This window comes from Heteronotia binoei, chromosome 6, assembly GCF_032191835.1.
Source record: "Heteronotia binoei isolate CCM8104 ecotype False Entrance Well chromosome 6, APGP_CSIRO_Hbin_v1, whole genome shotgun sequence".
Lineage (NCBI taxonomy): Eukaryota > Metazoa > Chordata > Lepidosauria > Squamata > Gekkonidae > Heteronotia > Heteronotia binoei.
The window spans coordinates 89,405,800-89,424,149 of NC_083228.1; the positions used below are offsets into that span (position 1 = coordinate 89,405,800).

Sequence of the window (18,350 nt, forward strand, 5' to 3'; positions counted from 1 at the left end):
AATAAAGCATATATGGTCGACCCCCTTCCATCTCGCCACAAACGGCCAAGTGGAGCGGATGGTGCGGGCTACCAAAGAATCGCTCCGCCGCTTCGTCCAGAGCGACTGGGAAGCCTGCCTAGCCGCCCAACACCCCTAGTATGGTTACCAGCCGAAGCCCTGCGGAACTGCTCAAGGGTAGGAGGCTTAACACATTATTAGACCACATGCACCTGGACCGGGCCCCAAACCTACAGGAGGTACTGGAGACGGTCCGGGCGCCCAGAGGGTTTGACACAGGGGACCTGGTGTTCGCTAAAAACTTTGGAGTGGGAGCAGCATGGATACTGGCCGGAGTCTCCAGGGTACTGGGGCTGTAATGTATGAGGTAACCTAAGAAGAGGGATTCACAATGAGGTGACACATAGACCAGTTATGGCCCCGTGAGGCACCAGAGGGCAGGATAGCAAGCGCCGATGCCTCACCGGCCGACAGTCCAGAGGTGGAGACAGAAGAAGCGACTGCCCCAGTGGCCGCAGCTCAACAAACACCCGCGCCGCAAGGGGAATCAGAACATCCAGCCGGAGCCGAGCATCAGGATGACCCCAAACCACTGGCTGAGGCTACAATGCTACCGGGCCCCCAGACCAATGTAACCGAGGCTGCAACCGAGGCCGCAATCTCCCTGCCTGCGACCTGGAACTCAGAAGGTCAACACGCGAGTGGCACAAGCCAGTGTACCTACAGGACTACGTACAATAGGGCTTCGAACTTAGGGGGGAGGGATGTTATGTATGTGCCTCAAAGTATGTACTTCCTGCACAGGAAGCATCTATCTAATGGTGTTTCTCAGCATAGAGATGTAGTGGTTGGAAAATGGCCTTGTTTACATAGTCATTTAATTTTTAAAGACAAAGGAACTCTGCTGGAAGAAGGAAGCTATAGCCATGTTTGACATTTCACTTATTTCTCCTTTTTTTAGCTTCATACCTCTACCACCAGAACATCTCTCCCTATAAAAATATTGTAAAACTAGTCCAGTAATAGGAAGTGGGATTGTTGCAGCTGACAGACAAGCATTACTGTGCACGATTTAGTTTTGATGTGCACCCACATAACCTGTTTTCCTGGAGTTCATTCCTGGACAGTTATGTGTACTTTTCCAGAACAGGGCTAGTGGACTTTCAGAACACAGTAATTGGTATTGTAATGTACATTTATATGTGCTCTCACTTCCGTTACAATATTCCTGAAGCTATCTAAATAGATTATCGAGAAAGCAAACCCATTCAAAATATGTGATGGGTAGGACCAGGGGTCGTTTTGTAGAAAAATAGGTGGTGGAGCTCATTAGCATAACTCATTAGCTTAATCCGCCTCCCCCAGCTAAAAGCAACCCGATGCAAGAAAGGAGAGTCCCGGGCAAGTGAGGCCTGCTTGGACTGGCTAGAGATCCAGCCAGCCCAAGCAGGCCTCACCTGGAGCTCTCTTGGGACGCCCCCCCACAGTCAAAAGGCACCACCCAAAATCACATAAGAAGTGGAGAAAGGGTGGTGTGGGCTTAATGAGGGCTGCTGGGGTGTGGCAAAGCTCCTGGTGGCTGGCTGGCTGCCGCTCTCCATATCCAGGGATTGTTATGCAGTTGAACCTACTATTCAATGGACAAGGTAGATGGGGAGGAGGAGGGGAAAACCCTCAGAAAGGTTCAGGAGCTGTGCTCCTGTGAGCTCCTGCTGAATCTGAGGCCTGGGTAGGACAGTCTTTACAACCAGACTTTATGCATGTTTTATCAAGAATATGTCTTACTCTACTAGAATCATAGAATCACAGAGTTGGAAGGGGTCATACAGGCCATCTAGGCCAGCCCTCTGTGCAATGTAGGATCAGCCTATAGCAAACCTGACAAGAGCTTGGCCAGCCACTGCTTAAAGACTGCCAGCTTAACACCTCCTTAGGTAGCTGATTCCACCATTGAACAGCCTTTACTGCCAATTTCCCCTCCTAATATCCAGTTGGTACCCTCCTGCCCTTAATTTAAACCCATTATTGTGAGTCCTATCATCTACTGCCAACAGGAACAGCTCCCTGCCCTCCTTTAAGTGACAGCCCCTCAAATACATAAAGAGCAATTATGTCCTCCCCCAACCTCCTCTTCACCAGACTGAACATTCCCAAGTCCCTCATCCTTTCCTCATAGTACTTGTTCTCCAGGCCCTGATCATCCTCTCCATTCTGTCCACATCCGTTTTGAAGTGAGGTCTCCAGAACTGCACACAATATTCCAAGTCTGGCCAGACCAATGTAATGTACAGTGGGACTATGACATCTTGTGATTTGGATGTTTGCTATTTGGACGTTATACTGTGGGACTTACTTCTAAATAAGCATATTCAGGATGGCTGCAGCCTTAAAGCCCTTTCCAATATATATTTACTCAGAGTCAAGGGCCACTGAGCTTAATCAGGCAAACACATTAAGTCCGAGATCCATTATATTGAAAATTCCATGCTGCCTGCTTAATTCTCCCAGAACTAGTAGACTTATGCTGCAATTAAAATGGCTGCCCCAGCATTCCTGCCTGGACCTATGCTAGTTAATTGGTATATTACATAATTACTCCTCTATTGTTCACTCTGCATCATTCCTTTGCACTGACATTGTGCTAGTGTTTATTCACCTGTGTTTTCTCAAGTGAAATATGTTTGCCATTCTAATATGTGTGTGTGCCTGGAGGGGGTAATTTTTCTTGTCAAAAACCTTGTTGGAAGGAGATGAAGAATCATGTATGTTTCCTTAGATGAAGGGCAGGGTAAAAATATAAGATGTGAAATAAAAGTGTTAACTAATCTGTCAGCATTCAGACTGTCTTCATATGAACACAGTTCTATTTACCTCCTTCACAACTGTGGCAAGTTGAAAACTGACCTTAAAAATAATTATGTTTTCGATATGCTGTATTTATTTTATTTGATCTATATCCCACCCTCCCCGGCGAAGCAGGCTCAGGGCAGCTACATTTGCTGACATTCATCTCTTGGTAGCTTGAGATCTCCTGGGATTGATCTCCAGGCAATAGAGATAGTTCACTTCCAGAAAACGGCTCCTTTGGTAGGTGGAATAGATGGTATTATACCCCATTGAAGTCCCTCCCTTTCCCAAGGCCCGCCTTCTTCAGGCTATACCTCCCAATCTCCAGGTATTTCCCAATCCAGGGTTGGCAACCCTAAAAAAAGTATGAACTGATTGAGAACATAGAAAGGAAGAGCAAAAGAATGTATGGAAAAAAGCTAGACATACAACCTAGAGATATCACCGTATTTATTTATTTCTGGAACTTTTATCCTGTCCATTCCGCCAAGGCAAACTCAGGGCAGGTTACAACCGTAGCATCAAGGAAGTTGTAGGAAAGTGAAAAAAGCATGCCAGGAAAATGAATTTGAAGTAGAGCAACACAGGAAGAAGGGCCAGATTTACAATGTGACGTAGCGGTATAATTGACTTTGAGATCGACAGGTATCTAATTCCCAAATTTTTGAAGGCAACCTGAGGACTAAAAATTAAAGGAACAAAAAACCCCAAACTCTTATTTCCACACGTTAACTCGGAGAGAGGGTCTTTTTCACTATTTCCAATCCATTATATAGATATAAGCGCTGGAGAGAAAAGTGCAGAGGCGCTTAACGTAAAGACGCTTTCGCTCCCTAATTGAAGGGGATTGGTGCGACCTTAGCAACCATTTGCGCGGGTTTTTATTTTACGTTTCGAGCGTTAGGCGGGATTCGCTTCTCGGAATCCATTGGCTCGTCCGGAAGTCGGTTACACGTTCCTTGGGTCTCGTTGGCTGCGGCTGCTGTTAGTTCTCCGCCCACTCGCTTCAGATTTGCAGCTGGCCAATTTGGGTTTGATGTCTGGCACGAGTAGAGGGGATTAGGTGAGCAAGAAAAGCGGTGGGGGACGAGACAGATTCCAGCACCAGTTCTCTTGGGGACCTATGATGTACGAAGGTCAGTGCCAGTGAACACTGCGTATTTAAAATCCACTTAATTTTTAGAAAGGCTCTACTGCGTTTCGGCCAAGCCCGGCTGGCTGGTTTCGGCTTTTGTAGCAACAGGACTCGCTTCAGCCGCCGAGCTGTTAAAAAGTCTTCCGTAACTGGCTGAGCCAGCCCGAGTTAGATGTTAGCCCCGCTGCTCATGTTTTCCCGGTGGCTTTGCCAATCCTCTAAAAATCTGTTTTTCACAGAATCCAGCATGGCCTTTGTGCTCTTGGTTTTCTGCTCAACTGTTGAGCTTCCCTACCACAGGTGCCCCATTCATGCTCTCCCCAGCCTTCCTTTGCCGGCACAGATGGCTCATAGCACCCTCCCTGCTCCATTTGATACCATGCTTCCCCCGCTCTAAACTTCTCAACATTGACTTATTACTGCTCTCTCTTTTGGTCTCATTATGTCAGAATGATCATTCGTAGATTTGACTTGATGCTTCTTTTTCCATGGAGGCTGTGTTTCTGTAGGAAAAGCACTCCAATAAAGGCATGAGTACGGCAGTCCGAGAATGTGGATCCCCCATGGAGATGCGTTTGGGCTCTTCGGTAGGCATGAGCCTTCCTGGGATCTGTGAAGAGCTGAGCAGATCTTTTCCTTGGACAAACAAAAAAAGAAGGAGTGATCTTTCCAGACTCTGCAGAAATAACGCATCTTTATCTGGTGAATACTTGGCAGGTCGAATTGAAATGTATAAATGTTTAAAGTTTTCACCTTCCACTTTCTGTTGTGTAACAGACATTAGAACAGCTTTTTGAGAACACTGACAGCAAAAATAGCTATGGATGGAGTTATTTGAAAATGGGACTACAAATCATGAGTATCCTTGAACTGGGAATGTAGTTATAAGGCTTGCTTTTCATTTCTTGTTTTACGTGCTAAGTTTTTCACATTTTGTCATTACTGCTTGGTGACTTTCTAAAATAAGTAAAGTACTTTTTTGGTGTTTGTGTTGCTGATTGTCTTGAAACTCTTATAATATGGAGAAATTTCATTGTTTATTGAATTTTATTTTTTTTCTGTTTAGAAAATAGATGGAATTCCTATTGCTTTACTTCATTAGCTGCCCGGAACATCTGTACTAGCAAGCTTCATGACTCTTGGACTCATTTGGAATCTACTTCTCTTTCCTGTTCAGTATGCAGCAATTCATCTTGTTCCCTCTTAAATGCCCTGGTTCTGGGAGAATCTTCCCAGTCCCTGCCAGCTTCTGCACGTAACCCGAACAAAGCCATCTTCACTGTGGACATCAGAACAACAGAGGTACTAGCCAGCCTTTCACAAGCTATTACTTAAACATTAAGTGGGTGCCAAATGTGTGTATACTGGAGGGCTGCCAAAACTGTTGGTAGCGCAGTACCTTTCAGTCATCTTTTAGTATCATATCAAGACTTCTGCTCAGGATATGAGAAAAGATCAAATGTAGAGTGGTATGTTGTACCAATCTGAATGCCTTCAGGCATGAAAAGAACTAAGGAAAATGACAAATGAGCAGTTCAGCTTTTCAGTGTTGTGATTCAGGTTTCTGAAAGCTATTATCCTTACAAAGTGATTGATGTGTTTACTTGGAAGTAAGTTTGACTGAGTTCCGTCAGACTTACAATTGAGTCTTTAAGGTGCTACCCTTTTTAATTTGGAGTTGGAGATAAATCCATTGGAAAAAGGGACTACTCAGGCTTTTTCAGAAATGTTGGGGTTCTAGAGTGTGAACCTATATAATGTCAAGGAACAGCTAAGTTGGACAGGATGTTGATTAAGTGGCTTTGTACCAGTGCAACAGTACTGCTCTCCAGCTTAAACTGCTGAAGCTAGAGGTTCTAATGTGCCAGGATAAAAGCTAATCCAGCTGCAGCTGTGGGGTTGCAGCAAGATTTTGGATATTCATAAGACTGGCATAAGAGTATGGATAAGAAAGGACATAGGAGAGGCAGTTAGCACAGAGATGTCAAAACTCGTTTGTTATGAGGGCCATATCTGACATAGAATCATAGAGTTGGAAGGGACCTCCAGGGTAATCTAATCCAACCCCCTGCACAATGCAGGAAACTCACAAATACCACCCCCTAAATTCACAGGATCCTCATTGCTGTCAGATGGCCATCTAACTTTCTGTATAAAAACCTCAAAGTAAGGAGAGCCCACCACCTCCTGAGGAAGCCTGTTTCACTAAGGAACTGCTCTAACTGTCAGGAAGTTCTTCCTAATGTTGAGCCAGAAACTCTTTTGATTTAATTTCAACCTATTGGTTCTGGTCCTGCCTTCTGGGGCCACAGAAAATTCCACACCATCCTCTATATCAGGAGTCCCCAACTCCCAGGCCGTGGACTGGTACCGGTCCATGGCCTGTTAGCAACCGGGCCATGAGTTGTATAATTATTTCATTAAATATTACAATGAAGTAGTAATAATAATAATAACAATAAGAAGAAGACATTGGATTTATATCCTTCTCTCCCCTCCAAATCTCAGAGTGGCTCACAATCTCCTTTATCTTCTTCCCCCACAACAGACACCCTGTGAGGTGGTTGGGGCTGAGAGAGCTCTCCCAGAAGCTGCGGTTTCAGGGACAACTCTTGTGAGAGCTGTGGCTGACCCAAGGCCATTTCAGCAGCTGGAAGTGGAGGAGTGGGAAATCAAATCTGGTTCTTCCAGATAAGAGTCTGCATACTTAACCACCACACCAAGACCAAAAAAGGCTGGTTGCCTCTCCATAATAACTGTTTAGTATGCCACTCTTTTTGTTTAGAACCTATTAAGTAATTGCCGTTAATTTCAACCAGAGATTACTGCTTAGATCTGAGGACCATAATATTATACTGTGGGTTTGATTTTTTTGTCTTTATTGGTGTTTTAGCTTGAAACTCTTCCTTGAAGGCATATTTGCAAATAAAACTAAAATTCTGTGTTAATGGAGTGTTGGTTTTTAGTTCTATAAGAAATTGCTGGAGCAAGCTTGAAAAGGGAGCAGTACATCTATCAAAGGGTAAACTGTTAAACAAAAATTACCTGATCACATACCTCAGTGACAATCCACAGAAAGCCATTACATTCAGTTGATCTTTCTGTTGTGTAAACTTGCATAGGGAATTCTTATAAACCATTAAAAATGCTGGATTTTGATGTATATTTAAAATCTGATGGCCTGCTGAAACCAGTACTGCTAACTTTCTCTAAATATCTGTTGCTAATTACTGAATGTAAAACACCATGTTTGCTTTCTAGAAGTGGTAGAAGAGAAAATTGACTTTTCCCTTCTTTCTCTCTTTCAGATTCTAATTGCAAATGACAAAGCCTACAAACTTCTTGGTTACAGTAGCAAGGAACTGATTGGCCAGAAACTAAGTCAGATGATTTCAAAATCCAACTGGGATATAGTGGAGGCACTGAATGAAGAGCATGTTGATGTTCAAGGACATGCAGCAGTAGTTCCTGGAACTGTGGTTTGTGAAATACTAGAATAACTGCTCATTAGATATATGCATGCTACTGTTTCTTTAAGGACTACTGTTAAGTGTCCTGCATTTTATAATGCTATTGATACTGACAATAGCTACAAAATCAGTGAATAAACTGTTACAGGAATCCTAGTTAGATCAATTTTAAAGGTGTTCTTTCTTAAATGAGGAAATACTTTAAAATGTTCTCTGTTTTTAGTTCATTCTAGCTGCTATACATAGTTTTTCCCACTCTGTGCCCACTATCTGTCTGTGTCTGCACTCAGTGTCTGCACTCAATAATGCATTTTCCAGCTGGGTTTTTGCTATTCTTACACTGTAAAAAAACAGTTGCAAAACACATTATTTAGTAGTGTAGTGTGAATGCACCCCATGATATGCTGGAACCTGTGACCTTTCTCATAATTTGCCACATCCCTTCAATTCCCATATACAGGGACTCCCCTGAATAATTTACAGCTAGTTTCTCTCGGTTACAGTTAATCTCTCCCCGCCCCACCACACACATTATTTTGGTTATAAAAGTCTCTATTTACTATTCCATATGCATCTGATGGAGTGAGGTCTAACTTACAAAAGTTTATGCAGGAATAAACTTCGTTACTTGTTAAAGTACCACTGGGCGTCTGTTAACTGTAAAGTCGTCTTCGGATCTGTCTGAGATATTGTTCTTAAGGAATGGAACTGGCCTTCCTAAGGAAGCATGAACAATGTTTACGATAACCGGAGGCTTTTCTTATGTTTTGCGGGATTGGCTGCATGTATTGATTAGGCCTAGAGTGAAACTGCCAGCTCCTTTTATCTTTTCAATAATGCAGTGTAGGCACGTTATTGTTGGCAGGTAATTTTCCTTGGTTATCAAGTTTTTGCTCCTGACTTACAGATTCCTTTCCAAGATTTAAGATTGCCAACTGTTTAGAAAAAAGGGGATTGGATACCAAGTACACATGATTACTATAGCCAGAATTCTCTATGCTAGATGCTGGAAAAAGGAAGCATCTTAATAGACTAAAAAAATTTAAGGAAATATATTTTCTAATGAAATTAACTTTAAGAATATGTTAGACTTAGTATGATTGTCTTGTGTTCAGAAAACAGAATCAGGTAATTAGTTTTGAGTATTTCATGTATTATTGAATTTTTCTTTGCTTTCCAAATTGTTGTATTAAATGTAGATTTTTATTTTTTGTAAAATCATTCAAATAATTATTTACAATATCCCAGTCAAAAGAAGAAGAAGGAAAAGGGAGGTTGGCCCACTATGCATATAACAGCAGCTTGATCAGTGGCTTGTCAGTAGTTGAAGCTTTTCACAAGAAAGGAATAAACAACTGCTGAGTGCTGCAGATTAATTTTATTCAAGGCATGGCTTCAGGGGCCAGATGAAAAGTTGACAGCCTTAGTGGGGATATGCTTACCCTTTCTGTGGGTCTACAAGGTGAACTTTGTTATTCCATTAAAATAGATTTCTGTGGCACTTTAAAGATTAGTGGGTTTATTGTGGTATAGGCTTTCATGCAATGGATCCTGCTTCTTGAGATGCATAAAGTGTAGTATGTTCAGGTATTTTGACTTGGTTGCGCTTTGAAAGGCTTCATTTTTTTTGTCATTTTGAGTCTGAACCTATTCAGGGCTATCAAAAAGCAAGTGTTGCAGGACTTGAGAGCAAGCATCCTATCTGAGGATGCCTAGTCGAACACCTTGCAACCCTCTATCTCCTTTTTTTTTGTTTTAATTGCACATGCCTAGTTACAACAATCATTTCCCTTTTATCTAGTTGGCGAATTATGGGGATTGTATTTCTTGGAAGCTAAGGAGGGTCAGCCCTGGCTAGTATTGGATGGGAGACCTCCAAGGAATACCAGGGTTGTGACGTGGAAGCAGGCAATGCCAAACCATTCCTCAACATCTCTTGCCTTGAAAACCCCACAGGGTTGCTATAAGTCAACGGTGATCTGACATTTTCCACCACCATTTCTAGGGAGCTTCTGAAGTTCTTCTCGTGCAGCACTCTTTGTGATAGCTTGTGTCTTGTAATGGCAAAGATCCTGAGTCAGATCAAATTTAATCTTTGCCACAGACTCACTCAGTTGCCTCAGGCAAGCCAATATGTCCTTTTCCTCTGCTCCTTGCCTGTATTTTAGAAATAATAATACTGAACTCTGGGGGTTTATTTTACAGGAGTGTTGTAACAATTACTGAAATAATATAAGCAGAGCAATTCTAAAGCTTAAAAGGTACCATATAAATGTAAAATATTATGTTTTGTGTTTGGTCTCTGGTTTTTCTGGGAGTTCTGTACATGATATGTCTAACAGTAACTTATGGCTCTTTGAGTTCTCAGTATTCATGTCACTCAAGTGGCTGAGACTAGCCCTGTAACAGTACTGCAGAACTTTAATTGACAGTACACTTAAATAGATGACAATGTAAACTTACCAAGGGATTACCAATGCAAATGTCTGAATGTGCACATTACTTGTATTTCATGACTTCTCATGCTGTAAACTTTCACAAATGAAAAAAACATTGATTTATATAGAAATTGGCACTGAAAGTCAGAGTCACTGCATACCCATTTCTCAGCTCTGCCAGTCAGAAACTTAACAGTGTGTTTTACCAATAGGCAGATGTTATTTCTTGTAACAATGAAAAGATCCCAGTTTCTGTATGGATGAGAAGAATAAAAACTGATGACAGTCAGTACTGTGTGGTTGTTCTGGAGCCTGTTGAAAGACTTGCTGCCTCTGTTTGCTTCACAAGCAATGTGAGTATCTATTTATCTGCTGTATATAAATATTCAAGTACCTTGAGCAATTCAGTGACAAATTCCTATGATTTCTTGAAACATGTATGGTTCTTTGCAAGTATGAAGGAACATGGTAGCTAACTTTATCAAAGGGGAGAACATAACTGTTAATCAAATGCTTAGTGGATTTTATATGAGTAATTTAACTTCAACAATACTTTGCTTTAAGCACTATGAAGAACTTGGATTGTTTTAAATAAATTATTTTATACTATAAGTGTTTGCCACATGATTGTGGTCATTTTTACTTAAGGATTTTTCGTTGAAGTGGTTACAAAGCTTGGTGAACTATTCACTCACGCTCATGAAAGAAGATATATGAGGACTGGCTGGATTTCAGGTGGGGAACAAGAAATCTATGTGGAAACTGCTATCCCTGTCACAGTGGCATGTCATTATGTCTTGTCTGCTGAATTATCAGGATTACTATTGCTCCTTTGTGTGCGCTTTGCACATTTTATATTGTTAAATAGATACTGTGGAATGCAGTAATCTGCAAGTATAATGAGAAACTAATTTTGTGAATCTTCTACCTTAAGGGAGAGGTAACTTCATGTGACTCCCTCTTTGCTAATCTCCATGGCTACTCATCACCTGAAGAGGTGATTGGTCATTACATCACAGACCTGATCCCTTCTATACAAATTCCTCCTCCTGGCAAGAAAATCCCTAAGGTATCATGCTGTGAATTACTGATCCAGTTCTTTTTAATGTTATGTAAGTGCTATTGTTGTGTAGGTTGATTCTTATGTGTAATTCTACTTTTGTGATAGTAATTTGAAACCTTCAATCAAATGGCATCTAACTGATTGCATGTACATTGCCAGTTAATACTTTATTTACTGGAAGTTTCCTAAGCCCCAGATGCCAGTGCCTTGGCCCATGCAGCCCTCTCATGGTGTGAACCCCTGAGATTGGTAACAAGCTGGGAGCAGGCATAGACTACTGTCTACCATATCCCATTACAACCAACACATTTTTTTAGCACCATCAAGAATGGACTTCTGACTGCAAGTGAGGTGAATGGGGTGGCCATCTCTGAAGGCTCCTGTGCCTTTGAAACCTGTATTGATGGCAGAATCACAGGTAGAGCTGTTCCTATGGCTGCATGTCCATGATAAGTACAGTTTTGCAGGCCAAACAGCTCTCTACTAAGAACCTTGCAAGAGTATAGGAGGCAGGTTAAAAAAAAGAGAGTTGGCAACCCCACAGCAGAGCAGTCAGATATTCATTGGTCGCTGCAGCTGTTCACTATTTTGTAGACTGAGCATGTGCATGCCACTGCCTGTGACTTGAGTTCATCCTGGCCTCTCTCCATGTTGGAGGGCTGCCTACAACAACCTAGAAAAGAGATAAGGAAAACGAGTGGTGTTTCTCAGTAGCAATAAACGACAAGTCTGCATATGTGGTGAATTGTGACTCTGAAGCAGTACCATCATCTACATGTTGTTCTAGCTTGTATACCCCTGTCAGGGAGATAATATAGTCCCTGAGACAGAATGTAATCATCCCTTCTATAGAATTGTATTGGAAGTCTGCCTACTGTTTCTGTTGAGACCTCTTCATGGGATTCTGGTCCTGCAAAGTAAAATATGTTGTGAGGATTCAGTGAGTGCTAGAAATGGGTGGAGTAGCTGGTGGCCCATGTTCAGCCCACTTGCACATGTGGTTATGGTGATGGAAAGTGCTGTCAAGTCACAGTTGATTTATGGTGACCCCATAGAATTTCCAAGGCAAGAGAGGTTCAGAGTTTGTTTGTCTGACTCTGTGTAGCAACCCTTGTCTCCCATTCCAGTACTAGCTAGGGCCAACCCTGTTTAGCTTCCAAGATTTAGCAAGTTCAGACCAGCTTGGACTGTCATGGTCAAGGCATGTGGGGTTATACTGGATTAGGGATTATACTAGCATGATATCACATGGATGTCACAGTGATTTTCTGTCAGCATATCCCCAGTGGGGCATCCTTTTGCACTGAGCTTACCAGTTCTGTGCTCCCTGTGTAGAAGACACTGCTTTGTATCTATGTATGTATCTATGTATCTCATGAGGCTAGAGAGACAGCCCCATGCTGTGCAATCTGTCATTTGAAATATGAGTTTCATTATTGGCTTTATATGGTGCTTACAAAGCTGTAAATGGCTGCATCCCAAGAAGGGTTACAACTGGGTAGGCATGGTAGAGTGGGGGGGGGGGGGGGAGAGACCATACTTCAGTATTTTTGCCAATGCAACATTACATTGGGGGGTGGGATGTGAAGAGGATGGTATGCTGGTATAGTCCCAGGCGTGTTGGGTTTATACACAAGTAGCATTGGCTGGACACTATGTGGGTTTACTGCTGTATTGCTCTGATGTAGGATTTAGTAATCATCCTAAACAATTTACAGTCTGAATTAGGATTGTGCTGTTAATGTGACTATGTATATCTCCTCTATGAGCGTTGTAATGTGTTATGTGACTGAGAGCTGCTTCTTTCAGAATTTCAAGATTCAGAGGTCTGTTGGCAGAGCAAGGGAGGGTACAATGTTTCCTCTAAGCCTGAAACTGAAGGTGAACTTTCCTCCTGAAAAAGCTGCTTCAGTACTAGATGACCCTGTGCCAGTACTTGAATCTGAAAATGTAGAAGATCACACAACTGCCTTCTCCATGGCGTATTCTTTTGCTGCTACCATCTGGGTATTTACAACTATCAGTGGACTGATAACAGTTCAGGCAGATGGTACGATTTATGGAATCAACAATGCATTTTCTTTAATGTTGTTTGGCTACGAAAAAAGAGAATTGCTGGGAAAGGTAAAATTTTATTTCTTTTCTTTTAGTAGACACCTCCTTGAAACTGTGAAACTGTTGTTTTGTTAGACTTAATAGATAATAGGTATGTTTTAGAAAGAATGTTCATTCTTGAACTGGGTGCTGAGGGAGGGCAGCTGTTCAAGAGCATGGGCATGCTGACTAGGGATTAGCTTAAATTTAATCAGGTTACCAGAAATATTTAGCTTACTTCTGTCAGAGGAAAGGAGAAGCTCACTTTGAAGAAGAAGAGATTGGATTTATACTCCATACTTCACTACCCAATGGAGTCCCAGAGTGGCTTACAATCTCCTTTCCCTTCCCCTCCCCAGAACAAGATACCCTTTGAAGTAGGTAAGGCTGAGAAACTTCTCAAAGAACTGCTCTTGAGCAGAACAGCTCTGAGAGAGTTATAACTGACCCAAGGTCACTCCAGCAGTTGCATGTGAAGGAGTGGGGAATCAAATCTTGTTCTCCCAGATAGGAATCCGTGCACTTAACCACTACACCAAACTGGCTTTGGAGCTTTCATCAATCAGCTATTGTACAACAGTGGATTTTGCTTACATATTGGACAAAGACCAATATGTGTGCCCTTTTGAACAAAACAATTTGGTAGCTGTTTCTGTTCAATCACAGATCATGTTGGTATTGATCGCCACATTGCAAAAAGAAGGGGATGGATTTTGGTAATGTTGTTTTTTGTATTCTAGAACATCACATTCCTGATTCCTGGTTTTTACAAGTACATGGACAGAGTTGATGATTCTTCTCTGCCATTGCCATCTCTTGAAGACAATGCAGATGCAGAAAATGTGAGCTCCTCTGGTGATTTTAAAGGAGCCCAGGTGGAAGCCTGTAGCACAGTGGAAACTGGTGAAGGTACATTTACTGTGGAGTGGGTTTGTATGTGGAATGCAGTTGACTTGGCAATTACACATCCTCTCCTTTGGAAGCTTTATTTCTATTGTTTTCACCTCTTTGGCTTACCCAACTGCAAAACAAACAAACAATAGGACACAGTCTTAAAGCTGCTACACCATAATAAATGCTTTTCACTTGCAGAAAGAATTTGAATCTAAAACTTAGCTCCGCTTGTCAAACACTGGGTTTTGATATATGGAACTGTTCCCCATTGGCATCGGAGTGTTTAAGGTGAAATGCAGAATACAATTTTTCTGTTAAACTCTTAAGTTGCTGTATACAGACACAAGTTCTGCATGTATTGGTGCTTTGGGCTTTTATTCATACTGTAAATCAGTATGTAGTCATATAAATCAAAGAGTTCATCTGAGTATATTCTCTGGCTGTGCAGTGTAACAAGGAATTAAGTAAAATAGTTCCTTCACCATTATATTTAAGAAAAACCTACCACACTCTCTTAGAGCATTAGATGACTTTCTCATGGTTTATAGAAGCCAAGCCAAGTGTTGATATGTTTCTCAGTTGTTTAAAAAAGGCTGTATTCCCATACTGTCATACAAGATTAAGGTGGAGAGGCACACATGCTATGGAACTTTCATTTAATGACTCAGTCCAAATAATATTCTGGCAGAGGAGCTTGTGCTTTCCTTAGCAACTGCCTACATCTTAGAGAGATGCGTCTGATGTGAAAACCATCATTTCCGCTAACTGCAATGCATGTATTAGATCTGTTTCATTAGTTTCAGATTAAGCAGATAACTACAGAACTTGTGTACTTGCCAAAAAGATAATATTTAAAGTGCCTATATCTCATTTAAAATGTTATAGGGAGCCGTATAACCTTTAAAATTCTAACATGTGAGGTGTCCTTTAGACTGCTTTCATGCATGGCTTACTGAAATATTGCGTACCACTGCTGTTTCTTTGACCCAGACAGCAGCCTGTTGATTGCTGGAGATGTGGCTTTGCTACTTGGGGAAGAACAGCAGCAGGAATTATCAAGAAATGATGGAGAAGAATTTTGTGATATGAAGGAAAGCCAGCAGCAGAGTGTGGGTAGCCTGTCTTCTGTTCTGTTGTCTCCCCCAGAGGCCTCCACACCACTGGATGGGTAGGTTTTTATGGTTGTCAAAGTCAGAAAGTGTTTTAGGCACTCCGCTTTCACTGGTCAGTGATGGATCAGGATTAGACAGCTTGTTATGATCTCTAGTACTTACAGTGCTACACTAAGAACACTTTCTTGGGAGTAAGTCTCACTGAGTAGACCTGTAATGATAATCCACAATTAAAATAAGTTTTAGCCTCTGGCATGTGACTGCTGGGCTTTTTATGTTAGGCATTTTCCCCCTGTAGTTTAAGCAATGCAGCTGACTAGGCAGAACTGACCTTGAGAGAGAGAGAGAGCCTTGGACTGCTGAGTGCTCTATTTCTCACCCCCCCCCCCTAATTTTCTCAGCAGATCTTTTTGATCTAAGGTCCTCTGTGTTAACACTGGAGGCAACATGGTCATTGTTGTGAATTATCTAGGGTGATTAGCTTACCAAGGAGCCTTCTCATTCGTTCCTTGGGACACCTCACCAGCAGTGTTCTTTCTAAGCTGAGTTAGTGTGAGCTAGCTCACATTTTTTTAGCTCTGACTCACACATTTTTGTCTTAGCTCAGGACAAATGGCCCCAGAGCAAACTAATTTATGCAGTAGCCAAATTGCTTGCTCACAACTTTAATGCCAGTAGCTCACAAAATAGAATTTTTGCTCACAAGACTTCACAGCTTAGAGGGAGTATTGCTTACCAGGGGTAATTTTCTATAAAACCTGCTTTTTCCTCTGGTTCTTGAGTCTCTTTGGGGGTTCAGACTGACTCTACGCCGGTCTGAATGAGGGTTTCCAGTTTGTTCCTCCTGGGCTGCCTGCCAGAAGCTCTGCTGCTTCCAAGACTTGGACTGTGCCTGTTATGCTGATTTCTTATTAATGTGCTGGACGTAAAGTATAGTTGGAGACTTTTACTGCTTTCTTATTTTCTGCACACCAATTCTCTCTAGAAATTTTGCACCATCTTTAATAAACTTTAAGCATTTTAAAACTGTCTGTTTGGGCTGCTGTGTAAACCACGATAAACAGGAACCCATGGCTACCTGGCCACATGTTAATTATGTTTGTTCACACTGAACCCCTTCCTGGCAGCTTTGCGTCAGGCCAAAAGACGATACAGGTCTGCTTGGTACTGAGGGGTTGCAATATAAGAGCTGCTTAGGATTTGATCTTTTACACTGCCAATCTAAACATAGTTAACACCTTTCATAGTTCCTTGAAGTCAGTGGGTTTAGACTAAGTATGTACCTCTGCTCAGTAGAGTTAGTCAGGCGAGCTAGTCTGCATCAAAATAAAAAGACTTTGTCAGCATCTGTACAGATTCTGTTAAGGACAGAGCCTTTATTCTTTTTATACTCTTACATTTCACTTATACTCTTACAATTCATAATACATTTTTCAAAATGTGTTTTTAAAATGCTATCTTAATTATAAATGATATGTTTTTTGTTGCTAAAACAGTAAAATAAGTTTAGGCTTGAAAATAAGTACTGGATTTTTTCCATTTTGGCAACATTTCAGAGTTTAGAATTTCATATACCCTGTTGTAACTTAGTAAGGCATGAAGTCTTGACAGAGCAAAAATGTTTTGACAGGCCTTCTGATAGAGTCATTGGTTGGGATTTTATGTATCTCCTTCAAGAGAGAGCTGGGAAATGAAGAAAATGCTCATCTTCTGACCTTAAATAATGTGATAGGTACTGGAAACAAAACAGAGGATAAAGTAATATAGCTATTATTTTTTTCCCCACAGAACAGACTGCATGGTCAGTGATATGCCAGCCTATGGTGAAATATTGCTTTCTGAGAGTCCACATGTTGAGGGATTCACTGAGACAGAAATTTTAAGCCCTGTTGTCACACAGCAGTCTGAAGTATATTCTCCAAAACAGGTTGTTTCAGAATCATGTGTATTAGGTCAAGAGAGAACTAAAGAACTAGATAGCAATCTTTTCAGCAGCGTTCCTCTCCTAGCTCAGGAAGAAATTGATGATCCTTTGGATACACATAGCTCTAGTAGCACTTCAGTATTTCATGTGGTGAACAAGATAGAAGAGTCTGCCATGTGCAGTCAGACCTTTGTTGGACATACTTTAGATGATGATGATTTAGGACCTGAGGTGAGCCTGGCTTGTGACACTGTGCACACATCATGTCATACTTCCACAGTGGATGAGGCAACACATAGAACAGTATCAAGTCCTAAAGAAAACCAGGGAGAAACAGATAACCTGCCACATACAAATCTTATAGGTAGTATAAAAAGTTCAGACTCTGCAACTATTGCCATAGACAATACAGCCTTCCTGCCTAATGAAAGGAGCAATAGCTATCCTGTTTCTGCAGCAGCGCAAGGCACTGATAATGCCTCTTCATTGGCAGCTATTGCTGGCAACAAAGTGAGTGATGACATAGCTGCTGTTTGCTGTGATCTGACAGAACTGGCACTGAGTCATGCACAGGAGAATTCAGACTCCTCTGCTTCTGCAGAACCAAAAAAGACATGTTTGATCACACAGGAAGACCTCAGTCTGCCGTTGGACCTGACAGAAGAACCTTTTGATCAAGATCAGATACAGTTCCTTATGAGTGGTGGTTCTCCAACAAACTGTAGGAAAAGCTTGATCAGTTCCAAACACTCAGTGCAATATAACAGGGATATACCTAGATGTTGTACATCAGAGGTTGAAAATGGTACTGCAAGTATGGGCAATCATGTGGAAAGATCTTCACTGAATGATGCTCATTCCCAAGAAGAATTCAGGCCATCAAAACATCAGAGCATGGAACAGGTAACCTCAACACCTGTAAAACTAGAAGCTGTGCAGTCCCCAACAAGTACTGTGAACTGTGATATTTTGGAAGGCAGCTATTCGGGTAACTGTTACCATAGAGATGGTTCCCGACTTGGTAAGTTCAAAGCAATTGTTAGTGCTTTCTCTGTAATGCTTTTAAATGATCATTCTTACCACCTATGCTTGAAATAAAGTACAGGAAATGTGCAGAAAAATAAGAATCAACTCAGATAGCAATCTTCTACCCAAAGCTGGAATGCAAAAACAGAGTAGCAAAGAAAACAATCTGAATATAGGGTTAGGAAAGGAACTCATTTGTTCTGGTTTTTTTTGTGAGTGACATTCCAGCAGTTCAAGGCTAGTCATTCTTTCAACAGTCATCTGTTTCATTCATTTAAACCCTAGTTGATTATGTTTAGAATGTTACCAAATAAAGCTTTTCAGCTTTGATATTAAAATCCTGTCTA

General features: G+C 41.5%; 1 protein-coding gene across 1 annotated transcript in view; it reads left to right on the top strand.

Annotated features, from left to right (window-relative positions):
* The first annotated feature begins 4,473 nt into the window (after window positions 1-4,473).
* PASK (PAS domain containing serine/threonine kinase) overlaps window positions 4,474-18,350 on the top strand; it is a 47,788-nt gene continuing 33,911 nt past the window's right edge. Inside the window, exons 1-9 of the mRNA XM_060242097.1 lie at window positions 4,474-4,684; window positions 5,049-5,284; window positions 7,291-7,461; window positions 10,103-10,243; window positions 10,825-10,959; window positions 12,763-13,077; window positions 13,788-13,956; window positions 14,932-15,109; window positions 16,842-17,998. Of these exons, the coding sequence (XP_060098080.1) occupies window positions 4,513-4,684; window positions 5,049-5,284; window positions 7,291-7,461; window positions 10,103-10,243; window positions 10,825-10,959; window positions 12,763-13,077; window positions 13,788-13,956; window positions 14,932-15,109; window positions 16,842-17,998 (2,674 nt within the window). The 5' untranslated portion in view covers window positions 4,474-4,512. The remainder of the gene's footprint in view (window positions 4,685-5,048; window positions 5,285-7,290; window positions 7,462-10,102; window positions 10,244-10,824; window positions 10,960-12,762; window positions 13,078-13,787; window positions 13,957-14,931; window positions 15,110-16,841; window positions 17,999-18,350) is intronic.